This window comes from Leptonychotes weddellii, chromosome 11, assembly GCF_054177405.1.
Source record: "Leptonychotes weddellii isolate Sample4059 chromosome 11, ASM5417740v2, whole genome shotgun sequence".
In the NCBI taxonomy this organism is placed as follows: domain Eukaryota; kingdom Metazoa; phylum Chordata; class Mammalia; order Carnivora; family Phocidae; genus Leptonychotes; species Leptonychotes weddellii.
Window position 1 is genome coordinate 40,616,462 of NC_138379.1, and position 20,192 is coordinate 40,636,653.

The following is a 20,192-nucleotide window of genomic DNA, read 5'->3' on the forward strand; positions in this document are numbered from 1 at the left end:
GGCATTCTCTTCCTAACTCCGGAGGTAATTAAGTAAAATCCAGAGTTGACCTTAGAGTACACTTATCTCGATGAACACTGAGAAATGTATAGAATTGTTGAATCATTACATTGTATACCTGAAACTAACATAACACTGTATGTTGACTATACTTGAATAAAAAAACAGGAAAAAAAAGCAAAGTTGACTTTATCTTGGGTGAAGACTTATGGTCGTTGGTGGATACATGTTGTAAGTGTGAACATTATCTACCAAACTGTCCAGTTGACAGTACCTGACAAGAAGCCTCTGCTGTCCACCCAGAGATGGTGATTGTGTTCCCTCAGAAGCCTCATTCATCAGCTCTGGCCCAGTATTTCAGATTCATCCCACATTTATGAAGCATCAATCACTTCCTGATTGAGTGATTAAATACCATCAGCCATGTATTTATTCGGAGAGTACTTACAAAGTATTTCTATGTACCAGGCCTTGTGTTAGGTGCTAGATATGAGAACTGAGTGAGATATGGTTCTTCCATCTAGGAACACAGAGTGAGGAAGAGAGATGGCTCACAGGTAAGGCAGAAGTCGTGAGAGCAAGAGCTTTTAGGGCCAGAGGAGGAAGCAATTGGCTCTGTCCCAATAATTGTACAAAGGCCCCACAACAGAGAGGTCATGTGGCCAAGATCTTGAGAGATTATATTTTTTCAGCTGGAGAAGGAGTGGCATTCTAAAGTGACACGTAGAATGGGCAAAAGCTGAAGGGCACAAAAGGACATGCACGTTCCAGAACATTCAAAGTACAGAGTGGCTGGAATGATTGTGGCAAGACCTCCAAGACACTGTCCCTTGACACTCAGAATAGAAGATCATTTTTCTTTATTTTCTTTTAAATCAAGTTGCATCTAGTTCAAGCTCTTAGTCATGGAGATCAGTGAGAAGTTTTGCATGACTCCCTTCTTTGTATCTCCCTCTCTCTTGGGTTCTATCAGAACTCAGGGCTGAGGACAGATGGACCAGAAGATGGGCACCTGGCTCTCTCCCCCTGGTGATCACTAATCTGTGTCCAGGCCCACGTGGTCCATGTTAGAATACTATCTCTGCTGGGGGTCTCTGCTGCTTCCTCCATGTCAAGCAGGGCGGCAGAGACCATTCTGAAGATTTTTGTTAACTTCTCCACCAGGCGCGAGGAGAACCCAGGTCTTTGGTCACAAAAATGTTTAATCTCTTCTTTGCGGGGTAGAAGGAATGGAAAGAGAAGGTGCGTTAATTCTTTGCTGGTAAATCCATGGCAACAAGAAACAAGGCACAAACGGACTCAACCATCTTCCCGCTAGAGGAGCAGAAATAAGGTAGAGCTCGCTGAGAGACAAGATGAGGAGAGCTGGAGTTGTCTGTGCTCAGGCTGATGGTCACCTGCGGTCTGGTTTAGTGGCTCAGAGTCAGGTCTGGGCACTGAGGAGTGGCTCTGTGTCTCCTACAGGTGTGGCAGTGTGGCGGCAGCGTGGAGGTCCTGCCTTGCTCTCGGATTGCCCACATTGAGCGAGCCCACAAGCCCTACACCGAGGACCTCACGGCCCATGTCCGCAGGAATGCCCTCAGGGTGGCTGAAGTCTGGATGGACGAATTTAAAAGCCATGTCTACATGGCATGGAACATACCCCAAGAGGTAGGAAGCCCCTGTGGGGATGGGATTTTAGGGGTTTGCTGGGAAAATAAAACACAAAAACAAAAAATATGGGTCTAAACCCTTCTTCCCGTGGATCAACCAGAGTCTTGGGATCCATGCTAGAGTAGACTCTCAGCCCCAAAAGACAGCACATGTGGAAGAAAAGAGGCTGACTGTGAGGTACTAAGCCATGTCTTATTCCTGCTCCTGTCCCTGGGCAGCATGCTTAAAGGAAGACTTCTCTCCCGACCTCAGTATCCTCATTTTATTTTATTTTTTTAAAGATTTGTCTATTTATTTTAGAGAGAACTCATGCCGCGCGGAGGGGCAGAGGGAGAGAGAAACCCAAGCAGACACCGCGCTGAGTACAGAGCCCGATGCGGGCCCGATCCCACAGCCCCTGACATCACGACCCGAGACGAAACCAAGAGTCAGATGCTTAACTGACTGTACCACCCAGGCGCCCCATCAGTATCCTCATTTTAAATGAGAATGTTGGGGGTGCCTGGGTGGCTCAGTCAGTTGGGTGTCTGACTTTGGCTCAGGTCATGATCTCAGGTCATAATCTCAGGGTCTTGGGATCGAGCCCTGCATCGGTCTCTGCACGCAGTAGGGAGTCTGCTTCTCCCTCTGCCCCTCCCCCCTGCTCATGCTCTCTCTCTCTCTCTCTCAAATAAATAAATAAATAAAATCTTTTTAAAGATAGATAAATAAATAAATGAGAACACTGGAGCAGATAGCTCCAAGTTTACTTCATGTTCCCAGGTCCTCAGCTTCTCTGCTATATAAATATACCAGAAATTACCAGCATTCACAAAATGCACCTTAATCTTCTTGTAGACTGGATTCAGGCTTCTCCATTGAACCTTTGACCAGAGCAATAAGGAATGTCCATATGGCTTTGAGATTTCTTGAACCACATGCCCGAGGAGGGGATACCCTCTCACAGGGATCCTCAGGAGGAGAAGGGAACTGTTTGGGACATTTTTAGGCTGTTTCTAACCTTCACAGAATCTCATCGTTGCCTGCGACTGTCCTCTATCCCTCTTGTCACTAACACTTACGAAGTGCCAGACAAAAAGCACTGTTTCTCTAGTAGATTTGTTCAGCCTTGCCATGTGTCATATGGAAATGACCTTGGACCACTGAGTTGGGAGAACCCAACAGATGCCAGCCATAGGATCCCAACCTGCTTAGCAGCCTGTCTGCCTGGAGATCACTGCTTATGTTGCCGTGTCTATCTGAGACAGCTGTTGACTGCATGACCTCCTTCTTTCCCCTTGGGAGTCCTTCAAGAAGCTTTAGTTCTTTCTTCCTAATAGGGAAGTGGTTGATTTTTGCCTGAAGTTTCCATACGAAGGCCCTGTTCCCTGATCTCTCCACCCAGCTAATGTTGCTCTGGCTGAGTGACTGAAAAAATAGGCTGGGCCATGGGCGGGAGCTTTTAGGCAGCAGCCCCCATCACCACCACCATCATGGGGGAGGAGGCTTGGGTTGGGATGTACACTCCCACAACCAGTGACATTTCAGCAGTAGAGAGAAGAATAAGGAGCCAGGAAGTATCAGCCAGGGTGCGGGCAACCCTAATGAACCAGCCCCAGGAATGCATCACTGACAGAGGGAGTGTTTCTAGGGAAACAGCAGTGCCTTCTGGACCCATCTGTGGCTGTGGGCGTTGGATCACAGTATTCTGGGGAGCATGCTGAACACCTCTGTGGGTGTCCTCTGATAGCAAAATGTTAAGAACGCTTGGGAAAGTCCCCCAGGAACTTAGCAGGAAAGCATCATAGATCCCCAGTCCCTTAGCAGAGTTCTGTCCATACTCCTGTCACCTTCTCTCTGCACCCCAAAGCTGAAAACCTTTTAGACTTCTCCCCTCATTGTGGCTGCTGGATGTGGAAATGGACGGTACATCCAGTGAATGGCAGAGAACCAAGTGAGAAAAGTAATTAGAAAATGATGAAATTTCATGTGTGTCTGTGACACCTCAGAGGGGTAGTTCAAACCCGGTCGACTGGGTGGGAAGAGAGGGCAGTGAACTCAAGAAAGGCAGATGAGGGGTGGGAGTGTCCAGAATAAAGCCTCAGGTGGAAAAGGAAGAGGTCAGTGTGTTTTCAAAAAATCTATCCCTTGACTCCACTGTTCCCTGCTTCGTTTAGATTCTCTCTCCTACCTCTTCTCAGGCTTCTGGAAAGAGTCAACACCTTTTCCGCTCCATTCACTTCTCAAGTCATATCCCAGGATTGCACCAAAACTGCTTGTGACAAAGCATCCAAACTGCTTAATGGACATTTTAAAGTCTTTAACCTACAAGATCCCACCTTTCCCTTGAAACTCTGTACTCACCTGGCTCCATGATGCCACAGCCCAGTATATCCCCATCGCTCTCTGATTGCTCTTAATTCCCTTGTGGGCAACTCTCACCTCCCTCGGATGCTTAAGTGCACCCAGGGATCCATCCCTGGCCAACTGCTCTCATTAAACATCATCTCCCTGGTGGCCCCATCTGTTCCTGGGTGCTTCTATCTGTTGATGACTTCCTAACTAAGATCTCTAGCCCTGACTTTTGCCTTTAGTTTCGGACCTATAGCTGCACATCTCCTGGTGCTCCCTTGGGCACTTTAGACTGAGTCTGCCAAAACGGAGAACATCCTTCCCCCGAGAGCTGCTCCTGTTCTTCCTCCCCACCGCAGTTTAGGATACCACCATCTGCCCAGATCTACAAGCTTGAAACTGACCATCTTCCTTTGATCCTTCTTTCCCTCAAGCCCCGTTCCCAGCCCATCACCGAGCTCTCTCCTGTCCATTCCTACCCCCATCACGTCTGAGTTCAAGCCTTGTCTCTTCCTCTGCAAGAGCCTTGGACTGGTTTCCCTGGCTCAAGCCTTATCCCCTTCAAATCTATCCTCCAAACGACCCAAAGTTATCTTAAAAACAAAATAAAACAAAAAAAACAAAACCTCACAGCAACCACATCATTGCCCTGCTTAAAATCTTTAAAGGACTCTCCACTGTGCACAAGATCAGGCATTAAGCCCGCTGTTTGACATGCTTTCTCCTCTGCCCGCCTCCAGCCCCCTGCCCCCACCCGGTCCTGGATTTCCGTGGACTGCACAGCCACTGAGAACTCCAGAGTCCATTCTTTCTCTCCTCTGTGTTTGCTCATTTTGTCCTCTCTGCTTGGAATTCCGTACCCGCTGCCTCTTCCCCAGCCTCCACCCTCACCCATTTCCCTCCACCCTATTAGACTCAATGCCGGTGAGCCCTCTTCTAGGAAGTCAGCCTCAGGAGGAGAAGATGCCCCCTTTGCCTGCATGTTTCTGTCATTGCATCATCACTCTGTAAAAAAATGTTCTGTTGTGTAAAAGTCCCTCAGTCTCTCTCTCTCTCTCTCTCTTTCTGTCTCATTTTCTCATTAAACCAGGGGCTCTCAAATCTTTCAGAACTTTAAAATCACTTGTGCTCCAGCCCCAGAGATTATGACTTAATTGGTTTGGAAGGGGACCAGGGATCATTTTTTGGAAAGCTCTTCAGGGATTCTAATGTCCATCCAGGGCTGAGAACAACCGCATTAGACTCCAGGCTTTCTGGGGACAGATTGTGTTCTTCACTTTTGTGTCACCAGGCCTCGCACAAGGCAGGGCACATGGTCAGAGCTCAGTAAAACCTCGCTGATGCTTATTAACAAATGGATCTGCTGGCAGTATGCGTCATTCCTTTCTCCCTTGGTCAGTGGCTCCTAAAAGCACATCTGCAGACCGACTGCATCAGAATCACCTGAAGAGCTTTTTAAAAATACTGCTTCTGGGTCTCATCCTTAGAGATTCTGATGAGTAGGTGCCTAGTGTTGCCAGAATCTGTTAAAAACTTTCTGGGTGGTGGTCTGGGGCTGCCAAGTCTGAGTAATACTAGTTTAGCTCATTCTGGTAGTCCTTCCAAATTCACCTTGAGCATCACCTACTCCAGGAAGCCTTCTCTGACTGCTCACCCTCTCTTGCCCGCCGTCTTGGCTGCCCCACTCTCCCTCAGCGTTCTGCTTCCCTGCGTGCTCCACACTGTGTGCAGAGAGACTGTTTATTTATCTGGATCTTCCAGATCTTCCTCTCAGGCAAAGTCTGTGCCTTCTTCCTATTTGTATGCACAGTGTCTAGGATAACAACTGACACGTACTGAAGATGAACTGACAAAGAAAAAGAGGGAGGAAGTGTGGGTGCTACGTGGCCCCATGTTTTCCCCAAGAGTGTCCCCAGCTGCCCTTGATGGAGTGGTGTCCCAATACCTTGTGCTCAACCACAAGCACATCTGTTACCTGTTGACTTCACCTTTTGTCTACAGCATCCCAGCTGCAGGTATAGAGCTGGACCCCTTCGACCCTGCCCAGTGGGCTACCTTGAGAATTAAATAAGCTAGTATATGTAAAGACTTTGATCAGTGCTCGGCCAATAGAAAAAGCACCAGCTAAGTATTAACTCTTGCTGTGGCTGACCTTGCTTATGCCCGCTGTCTCCCCAGCCCAGCTTTAAAATGTCCCTGCCGGGCCACCGGCCTCCCCGGTTGCCTTCTGTGCCGAGTCCTCCCCAAGCTGTGTGCCAGCCAGAGCCGGCTCTCTCACCCACCACGTTCAGTCCCAAGCTTTTGGAAGGCCAGAGAAGTCCCAGCTCTTGCATCCCCCTCTGCTTTAATTGAAAATCAGGTTGCTTATCAACAAACGGAAAGTCGGCCTGCAGCAAAGCATCAGCATTTTCTCACACAGGGTTCGGGAACTCTAGACCCACCCCTGCTTCCTCTTGCCCAAAAGCTGGCTGCATGCCCGGGATGACTCACCATGGGGCAGAGGTGACGGCCCTTCTTTAGGTTTGGCTACAAGAGATTGTACGTGTAGCCGCACACACAGGCAGGAATACCGGACAGCTTTTTGTGTAGCTGAGTGTATTCGTTTCCGGGGGCTGCCATAACCAATTACCACAAATCGAGTGGCTTTAAACAACAGATTTTGATTCTCTCAAAGTTCTGGAGCCCAGAAACCCAACATCAAGGTGCTGGCAGGGCTATGCTCCCTCTGAAGGCTCTAGGGGAGGATATTTCTTGCCTATTCCAGCTTTTGGTGCCTCTTGGCATTCCTTGGCTTGAAATGCATCACTCCAGTCTCGGCCCCTGTCTCTATGTCTCTGTGTGTTCAAACCTCCCCCTCCTCTCTCTTATGAAGATACTGGTCATTGCCTTTAGAGCTCACCCTAAATCCAGACTGATTTCATCTACAGATCTCTAATGAATTCCATGAGCAATGATCCGATTTCCAAATAAGGTCACATTTGTAGGTTCTGGTTAGACACAAATTTTGCAGGAGAAGCTATTCAACCCACTAAGTATTTGGCAAAGGAGGAAGATATGTTTATTGTTTTTTTAATAATAAGGGCCAACATGACCTTCTCAGAGAGAGTTCGCTTATTTCTCAATTTCTTTTTTTATTTATGCAACATATAGTATATCATAAGTTTTTGTTGTAGTGTTCAATGCGTCATTAGTTGCACATAACAGTTTCTGCCCCCAATCTGAAAAGGGTTTGATGCAATTTACAGTAAACACACGGTACAGATGTGCTGAACCATTAAAGCAGAAGGGCAAAAGTCAACTAATAAATAGGAAGAGGACAGGGGCATGATAAACAGAAATATAAGCTGAGCAAAACTCTGATCCTGGAGTCTCCTAGAAGTTAAAGTAGAAATGGACTTCTGATGGACAGTTCTCCCACCTTCCATTAGATCATAAGGAGAGAGAGCAAACTTTCCCTTGATCCTGAGCATAGAAAGAAAGTTTTCCCGTGGGAACCCAGAATTTAAGAAAACACAGAGGCCTTCCAGAGACAGGTTCTTCTAATGGCTTCCCATAAAAGCTGAGACACAGTGTTAGTTTGTTTTCATATAAAGGCAATTAACCGTGAAGGGGGAAAGCCTGGGTCCCAGCAAATGGTTTTGCAATATAAGGATAAGGTACAGAGAAGTTTAAAGGGCTAATACTTAACAGATCCCTTGGGGTAAAGGGTGGGGGTAGTGAGTAGGTCACATTTATTGCGAGTTGCTATGTGTAATACTTCATAAATACTTTCTCAACCCGGTCTCATCCATATAGCTCAGGTTCAGCGGTAGGTCAGAGGTACAGAGATCAACTGAACATGTTTCCTGAATCCAGCAGAGAAAGACCAAGTAGCAGTTGCTAGGAGGGCTCTGGGCAGGAGCCGAGGAGTAGGCAAATCATAGATGAGGCCATCAAGACCTCCTCAGAAGGTAGGTCCTCGCTGACATTGTACCTTTACAGTTTGTAACTTAAACCTTTGGGCCGTAGCAGGTTCAAATTTTTATATTGCCTAAATTCTGGTAGGCAAAAATAAATGTATTTCTTCTGTTTGTTGTTACTCGAGACCCCATGATCTAATACCAAATATTTTGTTCCCATTACATGCACATACGGGCATCAGCCATCTTTGTGATTTTTCTCAGACGCTTCAAATGTAAACTCTGTCCATTTCATTATCTTCCCAAGCCCAGGAACTTGACCCCTAGTTGATGCTAGAACCTAGGGGTTCACACAGCCAGCACATGAGCTGTGGCATCAGTGAGAGAACTGTGTATCTCCCCGTCCTCCTCTCCCTGCACTCTGGGCTAGTGTCTCGTGAGATACCACAGGACCTAGCTGGTCCCTGGCTCCATGGTGTCATCCTCTGAGATGTCACTGAGTCTCCATCTGATCCCCAGCTGCAGAGACTCCTTGCTGTCCTCTGCTGTGGCATCAGCTCTTCTTCAGCTGGTTCTGTGCCCTGTCCAATGGCTGGTGTGCAGGCCCAGGGACTCCATGTTCTCCCCTCTGCTCTGGGACCACGAGAAACGTGGGGGCTTCTCCCTGTCTCTAACTCAAGGACACATCCATGTCTCCATTACTACTCCTTGCCTGCTATACTGTGATGGCTCAGGGGCCACCTCTCTGATATCCCCCGGAAGTGACAGACACAAGTACTCTCTATACTGAGACCCCCAAGCTGAGAGAGGGTCTGCTTCTCCCACAAGAACTTGGGTCTTAGGAGGCAGAAGGGCAGGCTCTTCCAGATGCAGAGCATAGGTTAAAAGTGCAAACTCTAGACCCAGGTTGATGGGGTTAAAATCTCACCTCCACCTTTTATCAGCTGTGGGACTTCGGGCAAGAAGAGGTCGCTGCTGTGAATTGTGCAAGACTGTTGAATCTCAGATCTGTACCTCTGAAACAAATAATGCAATATATGTTAAGAAAGAAAAAAAAAAAGAAGAAGAAGAAGAATGTAGCAGGAGGGGAAGAATGAAGGGGGGGAAATCGGAGGGGTAGACGAACCATAAGAGACGATGAACTCTGAAAAACAAACAGGGTTCTAGAGGGGAGGGGGGTGGGAGGATGGGTTAGCCTGGTGATGGGTATTGAGGAGGGCACGTTCTGCATGGAGCACTGGGTGTTATGCACAAACAATGAATCATGGAACACTACATCTAAAACTAATGATGTAATGTATGGGGATTAACATAACAATAAAAAAATTTAAAAAAAAAAGAAGAGGTCACTGAACCTCTCTTTGTCTCCCCTCGGCATCTGTAAAACAGTGCTCCCTATAGGTGTAAATGGGCTGCTGTGCATCATTGGAAGCACACAGGCAGGTCTCATGCAGGACAGAACCTCGTACTTCGCAAGTGCTCTACAAGCCTTTGCTGTTACAATGGTTAGGAATGGTATTTGAATTACTATCACTCCATCTTCAACTCTCTCCTTTCCCTCTCCCCCCACCCCCCCCCCCCCCCACAGCTCAGAACCTCTCGTCTCATATCATGAGATAGAAAAAACCTCACTCCAAATGTATGCTTCGGTGTCTTTCACCTACACCTGGGCCCCAGCTTTTTCTTTTTTTTTTTTTTAATTTATTTTCAATGGCCTTGGATGACATTCCCCATCAGTGCTGTCCTCATGTTCCACTGTCCACATGGGGACAGTGCAGGAAACAAATGAGCTAAGTCCCCATGTCCTCCCTTCACTAGACAGTGTCCAGGAACCTGGGCGGGGAGGTCTGGGGAGAAGCTGCGCCCTGCTGGTGGCTGGAGCTCTGCATTTGCATGCCCATGCAGGACTCGGGGATTGACATCGGGGACATCACTGCAAGGAAGGCTCTGAGGAAACAGCTGAAGTGCAAGACCTTCCGGTGGTACCTGGTCAGCGTGTACCCAGAGATGAGGATGTACTCGGACATCGTTGCCTATGGGGTGGTAAGGAGCAGCCCCCTGGGGCTTCATGCAGACACAGAAAGCAAGGCCAGACAGAGACCTAGAGTCAGGGGGAAGGACAGAAGGAGCCTTCAGCCTCCCATGTAGGACCTCCGGTAGACCAGTGGACCAGAGGCAGCCTCCCATGTGGGACCTCTGGTAGACCAGTAGACAAGAGGCAGTCTTTGGTGTCATAGCCCGAACCTCTCTGTTCCCTTGTTCTAAATCTCTCCTTTAGAGTCTTAAACAATTCAGCTCTAGCCTCAAACCTGCATGTTCTACTTAATAAAACAAAAACCTGCAGTTAGGGCAGACATGCAAGGTAATATAACGAACACCCACTATTCCCCCAGCATGGGTACCTGAGGTTCTAGCAACCAGCCTGCATGCCTCCGCTGGCTAAGGGCTTATGCTTTCCACTCACACACACGGCCTCCAGAAAAGGAGCTCTGGGACACAGCCTTCTTGAGTTCACTGTATTTTGAGGGATGTTTTAGGACCACCTATTGATTGGCACAGAGCAGTCACCCCGATGGAAAGCAGAGCACAGGGTTTGGATCCAGACAGACCTGGTTCCAATCTTGACCAAGCCACTTGTCAGTCAAGTGTCTTAACATCTATGGGCCTCGGTTTCTTCCTCTGTTAAATAAGGGACAAAATAATACTGTGCTCCTAGAGTAGAAAAAAGTCTAAGATATATAAATATCTTATATATCCTGACAATTTGTATGTTCTGTCTAAGGTTAAAATGCTTTGAATATTATAAACTCTACTATTCTTCCAGTGTTCCCAGGACCATTCAACTCTTAAAATATTTTCAATGATACCTGATTGTTTTGTTTTTTTTGTTTGTTTTTTTTTTGATATCTCACCTGGCTTTTGCTTCCTGAACACATGGAGGTTTTCTGCTGACAGTTATAAGCCCTCAAAACTACATAGATTACTGACGCCATGTTACAGATGGGGAAACAGAAAGGCAAAGTGACCTTCCCATGTTCACATAGGTCATCAGCAGAGAAACTGAGTCTAAGACATCAGCTTCTGATATCATTCTGCTTCCTCCCTTTGGAGAGTATCCCCTCAGACCTTTTTGATATCCCAGGAAGAAACTCGAAGGAAGAACTGTGGCTTCTTCCTTGGATAAGCTCTGGTCAGAACCGAGTTCAAGGCCTGCCTCAGCAGGAATATAATGGGCAGAGCATCTGCCTGGGAGGGGAAGAAGAATGCTAGCTGAGGACTGGCCTCCATGTTCTCTGCGGGCCTCCCAACTCTGACATCCTAGAATTCTACAGGACACAGAGCCAGGATCCCAGGAATCCCCCCCACCCCCATCAGACCTGTGTTGTCTAGCAGGCCAACCTGTAGGAAGGAATCATATCCTCCCACAAGAATTTCCATGGCACGGTTGACACGTTCTGAACTCAGTGGCCCCTTCCCTCTCTACTTCTCAGGCTGGTGTAATTTGGGTGCCAGAAAACTTCTCAGCTGGTGCCACCCAGCTATTACCTGAAATTCCATATCCTGTTGTCCCCATGGAAACACACTGGGCTGTGAAGTGCCCATCAGCCCCATCTCCCCCCCCACCCCAGGGCCTTTCTGAGGACACAGCTGTTACTGGTGCCCCCAAACGCTGCCCATAGCAAGTTGTGTAGGATGCTTGGCCATGGTTGGACCCAATCCAGAAAGGATGGTTATGCTGCTGTGGCTCTGGAGAAACCATTAGCCCAAAACCCCTGTGAGCCAGGACCAGCTTCTGGATTCATGTTCTCACCAGGCTGTCAGCTGTAGCTGAACAGTATTAGCCACAGTGGGAAAGCAACAGTGGAGGGGTGTGTGTGTGTGTGTGTGTGTGTGTGTGTGTGTGTGGCCATTGCCGTTCTGGGTCTTGGCCAAAGGCATTCTTGTCTTCCAAGCAAGGGGGTCTCATCTTAATGACACGTACAACAGGTTTACCATGTAACCCTCTTACCGCCACACCCAGAAACCTTTAGCCGATCAAATAGTAAGTGGTATATACAGGGCTGTGATGTGGATCTGGCTGAGTCCATAGTTCGAGCTATTTTTACTCTGATGGGCTGAAAAGCCACTCTCATCATCCCAAAGAACTGAGCCGTGCTAGCCATCCCGGGGCAGGCGGCGGTCTCTGACCCCCCGTATGTTCATCCGCCAGCCACTGCTCGGGGCCCAGACAACCTCCCCTCCCTTCTGGCTCCTCCACAGGCTGGCCTCTGACAGAGCAGAGCCACGCTTACTTGTCAAGGAGCATAATGAACTCTTTTTTTTTTTTTAAAGATTTTATTTATTTATTTGACAGAGAGAGACACAGCGAGAGAGGGAACACAAGCAGGGGGAGCAGGAGAGGGAGAAGCAGGCTTCCCGCTGAGCAGGGAGCCTGATGCGGGGCTCGATCCCAGGACCCTGGGATCATGACCTGAGCCGAAGGCAGACGCTTAACGACTGAGCCACCCAGGCGCCCCAAGGAGCATAATGAACTCTTAATGGGGGCAACAGGGTGAAGATGGGCAAAGCAAGATATAGCCGCAAGAGCAAGAGGATTTGCTGAGGCTGAATCATTCTTCCTGGTGATTATTTTTATTCTGAAAAGCAGAGGCCAGAGGTCTTCTCAGGGGTAGAGTTTCTTTTTACTTTTTCCATTCCAACTTATGCCAAACTACATTGGTCAGGTCAAATAACCTCCCGGGACTCTCAGTGGGGCCAGGGTCGTCTATAACGCAGCCCATTAATCCACTAACAGGTCCCATTAATGACTCCTGTGGGCAAAAGGGCCTGTGGGCCCCATTGTGTGGGCGTGGGTTTCCCCTGGATCATTGAGCCCCGTGCCCAAGAAGTGGGGTCTTCGGATTAATCCCAGCTCTAGTGCTGACAGCAGAGATGGAGCAGCATCTAGAAGCAGACATGCCCGGCTTCTGGAATGTTAGCTTTGCCACTTACTCTCTGTGCAATCTCAACAATTTACAAAACCTTAAAAGCTATAGTCATACCATCTCCTGGGGCATTTTTCACAGTCTTAAGATTGTCGCCATTTGCATGATGGGAAGAACTTGCCACTTGTCCACTTTCCAACGCCATTCATTTGGGAATGCCATTCATTTGTTCGTTGTCTTCATTCATTCATTCCATGTGTATATTCACTGTCTACCATGTGCCGGGGCTGGCCGGTGTCAGAGACGATGAGAAAGACTCAGACCTAGCCTGGTCAGACAGGGGAGACAGGCACGCGAAGAAGGGACCGGAACCAAGCACACTAAGCACAGCAATAAGAGAAATGGAGGTGCTGGTGAAGCACAGGGCCATGGCCTGACACCCAGATTTGGGTCAGGAAAGACTTCCAGAGTGACAGAGAAGCTGAGAACCAAAGGAGGGGGAGGATTTAGCCAGACAAAGAGAAGGCGTAAGGAGAGGCGACACGGGGAAGTGTGCGGCATCACAGACAGGGAGGGGAGGCAGACCTTCTTGCCACGCCACAGTTCCTCATCCTTCAAAGAGAGAAGATCACCGACCTGGCCGGGTTCTTCTGAGGATGAGGGGGGGGTGACACATGGCAAGCACTTAGCTCAGTCACTGACGCATAGATGAGGCCAAAACAGCCAGTTATCCCAAATGGCTGTCAGCAAGGTCATAGCAGTAATAAGAGCAGCTAACAATTACTGCGCATTTGCCATTTGTCAGGCCCTGTGCTCCCTGCTTGTGGAGATGGTTGTGCTTACTCCTCCCGACAATCCTATGAGGCAGGCGCCAGTACTATGCCTACTTTAGATAGAAGAAAGCGGACAAGAAGGAGTTGTGTTCTTCGTCCAAGACCACACCGCCGGAGCCAGGATTCCGTCCCAGCCTGTCTGTCCCGACAGCAACAGACCACCTGCTTCACGGGGCAGAGATGACACAGAGCTGGGGGGACTTTATCGAAAGGCACCACCTACCTCCTCACCCAGAGGATGGCTTTGAGAACCTGGCGGAAAGCCAAGGCTGACATCAGGGCTCTCTGGACCTTTCTCTCTGTGATAGCAGTTAGCTGATCTCGCTAATGGATTATAGTTCTCGGCTTTAGATGTGACACCCTCCTCTCTGTGGGCTGCAGGAAAAGTCCAGAGTGTGTTGACATATGCTCCCTCACCGAGGCAAGCCACGTAGTTGTTTTATAAAAGAGGATTTGCTGCAGAGATGTTTCTGAGGCCTCTGCCCAGGGAGCTGGCACACGTTTATAATTCTAAAGAACCTCCAAACCGCAAGTCTGGGATTGAGATTCCTTCACCCGGTGGAGGAGAGGAAGCTCAAGAGAAAAGAATTTGACTTTGTTCCTTGCCCCCTGTCAAGAACGGGGGATGCCTAGAGCACACATGTGCCTCTGGTCGTTCCATTTGGAACCGCTTCGCTGGGCTCACTGCATTCCTGCCACAAGTTGTCAAGACAAGGGAAGCCCAGCCGCTGTCAGTCTCTGGCCTCCTTGGATGGATGGCCCACCTGTGGTCCTTCGCCCTGGTCTTCCCTGAATTCCAATATCCATTCCTGTTCTAAACAGAGCACCTCGCTGCTAACAAGAGCTATATAAGCTCGCTCAAGTTAAGGTGGGTAACAATGCCACAAACTCGCTTATGGGCACGGGAACTGAAGTGCAGCTGGGTATGAGCACTAGAGCTGGGAAGCCGCCGAAGCCATGGTAGGTCGCAATGTCCCTCATTCTGTCTCATGCTTCATCTCTTCCTCGGCCACAGCTGGATTTCTCTGCTTACGCATCGCCCAACGGATCTCCCAGACCCAATCTAAATGGCCTCACAATTCTAGTGGCCACCACCCACGGACCACCAACTCTCTCGCTGAGAGTTCTAGCACGGAATAAGAGGATGACGAGACGATTCCATTCCAAAAAGAGGTTGGAGGAGAGCGAGAGAAAGAAAGAGAATTATTAAGTCATTCTCACCTGCCTGTTGGTGCCCACCGTGGTGTACTCAGCTGTGGCTGGTGACCAGGGCCATGGGGACTGTAAGCTGTCCTTGCCAGGGGCTGGGAGGGGGCTTATTCCAGAAAGGGACATTGAATATTGGCTTTCTTACCTGACATGGTGAGGCATTGGTTCTATTGATTGCTATGTGCCTGTAGGTGAGGTTAAGAGATACCTCTCTCTTCTCCTACCCCCTTGGCCCCCTCCTCTCTTATTCACCTGCCAGAACTCCCAGTCTGGAGAATCCTCATCCCCTGGGCACCACTGGGGCCAGGCCAGCCACTGCTGGATCTCCAGGGGCCAGAGAGGACCTTCCCAGAGGACACGTCAGGCCTGAAAGCAGCTAACATGTTACCCACTTCCCCCAACCTTCCAGAGCAGAGACTTCTATCCAGGGACCATTGAAAGCCCTTGTGCCACCCCTGTGGGAATGGAGGGGGTGCAAACCCTAGCACCATTTTCTGTGTGTTCGTGCCCGTGTATCTTTTATTCCTACCTAGACTGTCTTGGCTTATTCTTTAACATGAGAATGCTTCTCCTTCACAGGAGGCTGGGTTTCCCTCAACACCTTTATACCTGGCAAAAGCTGGTGCTTGCTGCTTTCCATAGTATTCAAGGGGCCTCGGGTTGATTACGGAAATGGAGCCTGTCTCCGTGGAATGCTGGCTTCTCCTGATTTAATGCATTTGTTTCTCTGCTCCTTTCTCTCTGGTGTGGCCGCCCCTCCTCGGGTGTTCAGCTGCAGAACTCTCTGAAGACCGATTTGTGTCTCGATCAGGGTCCAGACACAGAGAACGTTCCCATTGTGTACATCTGCCACGGGATGACACCCCAGGTGAGTTCCCCGAGAGAGCCCCCTGCTGGGGGTGCACTCACGTATGTCCGGCATGGGCAAGGATGGTTAAACTCCTGTCATGGCGACTCTAGGCCCAGGGGCCTCCGGCGCTTTTCGTTAGGAGTATGCTCATGACTAAAAGGGGAGTCATACCTGCCTTACCTGGAAGGAGGCTGGGATAGCAGATGCTGGCGTGCCTGGATCCTCGGGGGTGGGGAGCAAGGAAGAGGATCAGTTTCTAAAGAGGAACACCTGCCTTTTTTGGAGAGACTGTGGGTAAACTGCAGTCCTGGTTCTGGCAATCATGCCCTTTCCGAACAGGAGGGAACCCAAGGGTCCCTCGAGCTCCCTGACACCTCAGAATCCCTTCAGAGTGCCATTTCATGGCTTTTGGGGCTCTGCCCTTTAGTAGATCACAGCTGCAGCCAAAATTTATAGCCACGAGAGCTTTTCTAGCTCGTGTGACCTTCTCCTGGTGGAGAATGAAGGGAAGCTACCAGGAAAATAAGTTATCCTAGGAAAAATCAGCCAGTCATAGCGTAGGCTTCAGATATCCAAAGAGGATGCTGAGACAGAGACAAGAGAAATGGCCTATTCAACAAAGTACAATGGACAACCATTGCCCATGGAGGCCATAGACTGACCTGTTCTGATTTGACAACATTTTCAGAGTTTACTTATCTTACCTCCAGTAGTGCAAAAGATTTTTTTTAAAAGATGGTATAGAATGTATGTATATTTGTGCAATTATACTGCTGTGTTTAAAAGGGTCATTACCCACCTCAACACACAACCAAAAGCAATCATGATGTGTGTGTGCGTCACTGGCGTACTGTGCTGGGATTTCCGCTGTGATCTCCACCAGCTCATCGTTTCTGTGGGCCCAGCTGCTGTGGCCTCACCGACTGGTCGGTCACAGGTCAGCAGATCACACTATCCCCACACCACACAGTATAGCAACTCATTCTTCATCCTTACAACACCGTGATATTTCTCACGGATGACGATTTTTTTTTTTTTAAAGATTTTATTTATTTTTTTTTGTCAGAGAGAGCACAAGCAGGGGGAGCGGCAGGCAGAGCAGGTAGAGGGAGAAGCAGGCTCTCTGCCAAGCATGGAGCCCGATGTGGGACTCGATCCCAGGACCCTGGGATCATGACCTGAGCCGAAGGCAGACGCTTAACCGACTGAGCCACCCAGGCGTCCCACGGATGACGATTTTTATATAAACTTTTTATTGACGTCTAACATAGGTACAGACAATAGACAAATTGTAAGTGTACAGATTAGTGAGCTTTCAGAGCAAACACACCCACATAACCAGCACCTGGATGAATAAAAGGAGCATTATTGCCTGATTCTGAATTTGATATAAATAGGATTATAGGCTCCACAGAGCCACGGGGGTAATGCTGCCACCCCAGTGGGCCTGGAGGGCAGAGCGTCAGGACAAAGAGGTTATTCTCAAGCCTTGAGATCTAATGGAATTAGCCTTGCCAGGTTTTGGACTTGTCTGAGATCATCACCCCCTTCCTTCCAACTTCCCCCTTCTGGAATGCGCTTGTCTAGCCTGTGTCTATCCCACCATCATATTTTGGAAGCACATAACTTATCTGATTTCACAGGCTCTCAGCTGGAGAGAAATTTTGCCTCAGGATAAATCGCACCTTGAGCCTCATGCACATTAGAGGCTACTTAGATGATATTTGAACTTTAGACTTTAGAGTTGATGCTGGAATGACTTAAGACTTTGGGGGCTGTTGGGATAAAATGAATATATTTTGCATGGGAGAAGGAAATGAACTTGGGGGTCCAGGGGCAGAATGGTATGGACCGAATGGTATCACCCCAAAATTCATGTGTTGAAACACTAATCCTGACTGTATCTGGAGTAAGGAAGCAATTAAGGTCAAATAAGGTTATGAAGGTGGAGCTCTGATCTGATAGAATTAGTGTCCTTATAAGAAGAGACACAGAGAGCTCCGTGTCTCTCTGTGTCTCTCTCCCTGCCATGTGACAACACAGCAAGAAGGAGGACATTAGGAGGCTAGGAAAAGAGCTCTCATTAGAAACTTAATGTACCAGCACCTAGATCTTGGACCTCTCAGCATCCAAAACTGTGTGAAAATGACTTTCTGTTGTTTAAGCCACCCAGCCGGTGACATTTTGTTGTGATAGCCCAGGTCAACCAATATACAGTGAAACAGTCTCCCAAATTAATTATCTCAATTTTTACTCCCACCAACTGTATATTAGAGTTCTTGTTGTTCCCCACACCCTTGCCACCATTTAGTATTCTCTGTAAATCTGTATTATTTCCAAATGATAGACATCGTGGCAGGTGTAGAGTCATATCACACTGTGGTTTTAATTTGCATTTCCCTGATTATTAATGCAGTTGGGCACCTGAGTTTTCAGCTCAGAAAATCCCCACGTTGTTCTTGAGTATGGGCCAAGGTGGCCAGGTCACAAGTAGTTTGGTCTTTTTGTAAATTCCCTGCCCGCTTGTTCATGCTTGCAGCCCAGGAGACAGTGAATGAACTTGCTTTTAACAAATCTATGTGGAAATCTGCAGGGTTGTTGCTTATCTGGACCACCGGGCAAATGTTGAGTGTTTCCTCTGTGGGATGGTGGATGTCAGTTTGAGCAAAGGCTGCCAGTCTCCCAGCTGCTGATGATTCAATATGGGGCCGTCTGTCCTGTGGTTAAGAGCATGGATTCTGGAATCAGATCGTCTGTGTCCTAATATCAGCTTTGACACTCTCTAGTTGCCAAGTTTTTAAATGGGCAAGGTTTTAAAATGTGGGCCTATTTTATTTTCTGTAAAATACAGATTAATGATGGTATATAGCATAAAGGTTACTGTAAAGATTTAATACATGTCAAATATCTAAAAGAGTGCCTGGCATATAGTAAGTGCTCAGTGAGTGTTAGCTAATAATATTGCTATAGTACTATACTATTATTACTGCTCATTAAGCCTTGCTCAGTATATATGCCCTCAAGATTCTAGCTCCAGCCCACAGTGAAATGACTTTCCTTAACCTCATGCGCCATGTGCCATGGATTCCAGCCCTGGTCACAGCCTACCCATAGACTAATGGAGCATCACTGAGTTTCTGTGGCAGCAAAAATGCAGTGGAGTAGGGGAAAGGGGGGGCTTCAGGAAGCCTGAGTTCTAGGCTTGGTCTTGCCACACAGTTGCAATGTCACCTTAACCCTCCCTGGACCTTTATTTTGTTTTACTCTTTTATTGAGATATGATTTTACACTAAAGTACACACATCTGAAGTGTACAGTTTAATGAATTTCCACATTTGTAGACAACTGTGTAGGCACCATCCAGATCGAGCCCATCATCCCACTGGGCTTCCTCATTCCTCCTCTTGGTCAATACCTCTACCCAAAGGTAATGACGATTCTGGTCCCTAGCACCACTGATTTGTCTCATCTGGGCCTGTCTTCTTCTCTGCAAATGGGGAAGCTGGGCTGGCCAGCTCTGGACCCAGCTCTGCCAGCTCTATCCACTTACCTCCAATTCTTCCTTTCTGAAATTCTGTTGGCCTGGGAAGCTGTGAGTCTGTGCTGTGCTTGCCAGGAAGGATGGGAGCTGCCTTCCCTTGGTGCTTTATGAATCAGCTTCTTGATGTAGATCTGCAGCAAGTCTTAAAGACTTGGGTCCCGGGCGCCTGGGTGGCTCAGTTAGTTAAGCGACTGCCTTCGGCTCGGGTCATGATCCTGGAGTCCCGGGATCGAGTCCCGCATCGGGCTCCCTGCTCAGCAGGGAGTCTGCTTCTCCCTCTGACCCTCCCCCCTCTCATGCTCTCTCTATCTCATTCTCTCTCAAATAAATAAATAAAATCTTTAAAAAAAAAAAAAAGATTTGGGTCCCCCTCCCCATTCCTCAAAGCCACAGTCGTCATGTGACTGGGCTGTGCAGGGAACATGGGGGCCCAGTTACCCTCTACCACCAGGCCTGTAGCTGAGGCGCACGGCTGTTAGTGCCCAGAGGTAAGGAGGCTGGAGACCGACCTCGGATCAAACATTTCCCAGAATGGGGTGGTGTAGGGACCGTGTTGAGTCTGGCCTGCCCAGTGAGCCTGGGCGAATGGGGTTCTCTGGAGATGGGCTGTGTGTCCTTGGTGGAGTTCATCCATCCACCAGAGATAGACACAGGTGCAGGGGATAAGCGGTGGGTGATAAGGCAGAGCCTCTGAGTGGGAAGCCTTCCCATAGGTATCTACTGGCCCCTAAGAACTTTGCTGGCTCATGGAGGGAATGAGAAAAGGAGGAGCTCAGGGATATCACCTTAGTATGAGGTCAGGGTACAACTCATAAGGGGACTATGGGCAAATACAGACCCTGAGGATTCTCTGAATCTCCTAGACTTGGTCCAAATCAGACCCTCAATATGTATTTCCAGGGACATTTTTCCCCTGACCGGCAGCTCGCTCTCAGCAGAATCTCTCTTGTT

The 20,192-nt window shown here is 48.5% G+C and overlaps 1 protein-coding gene across 3 annotated transcripts in view; it reads left to right on the top strand.

The window, feature by feature from the left end:
* Nucleotides 1-20,192, top strand: part of GALNT18 (polypeptide N-acetylgalactosaminyltransferase 18) — a 311,471-nt gene that overhangs the window by 254,763 nt on the left and 36,516 nt on the right. For 2 of the 3 annotated variants that reach the window (XM_081798605.1, XM_081798604.1), the window contains exons 7-9: nt 1,465-1,650; nt 9,789-9,926; nt 15,623-15,718. In XM_081798605.1, coding sequence (XP_081654731.1) covers nt 1,465-1,650; nt 9,789-9,926; nt 15,623-15,718 — 420 coding nt within the window. The remainder of the gene's footprint in view (nt 1-1,464; nt 1,651-9,788; nt 9,927-15,622; nt 15,719-20,192) is intronic. The other variant, XM_081798606.1, reaches the window with a different exon arrangement.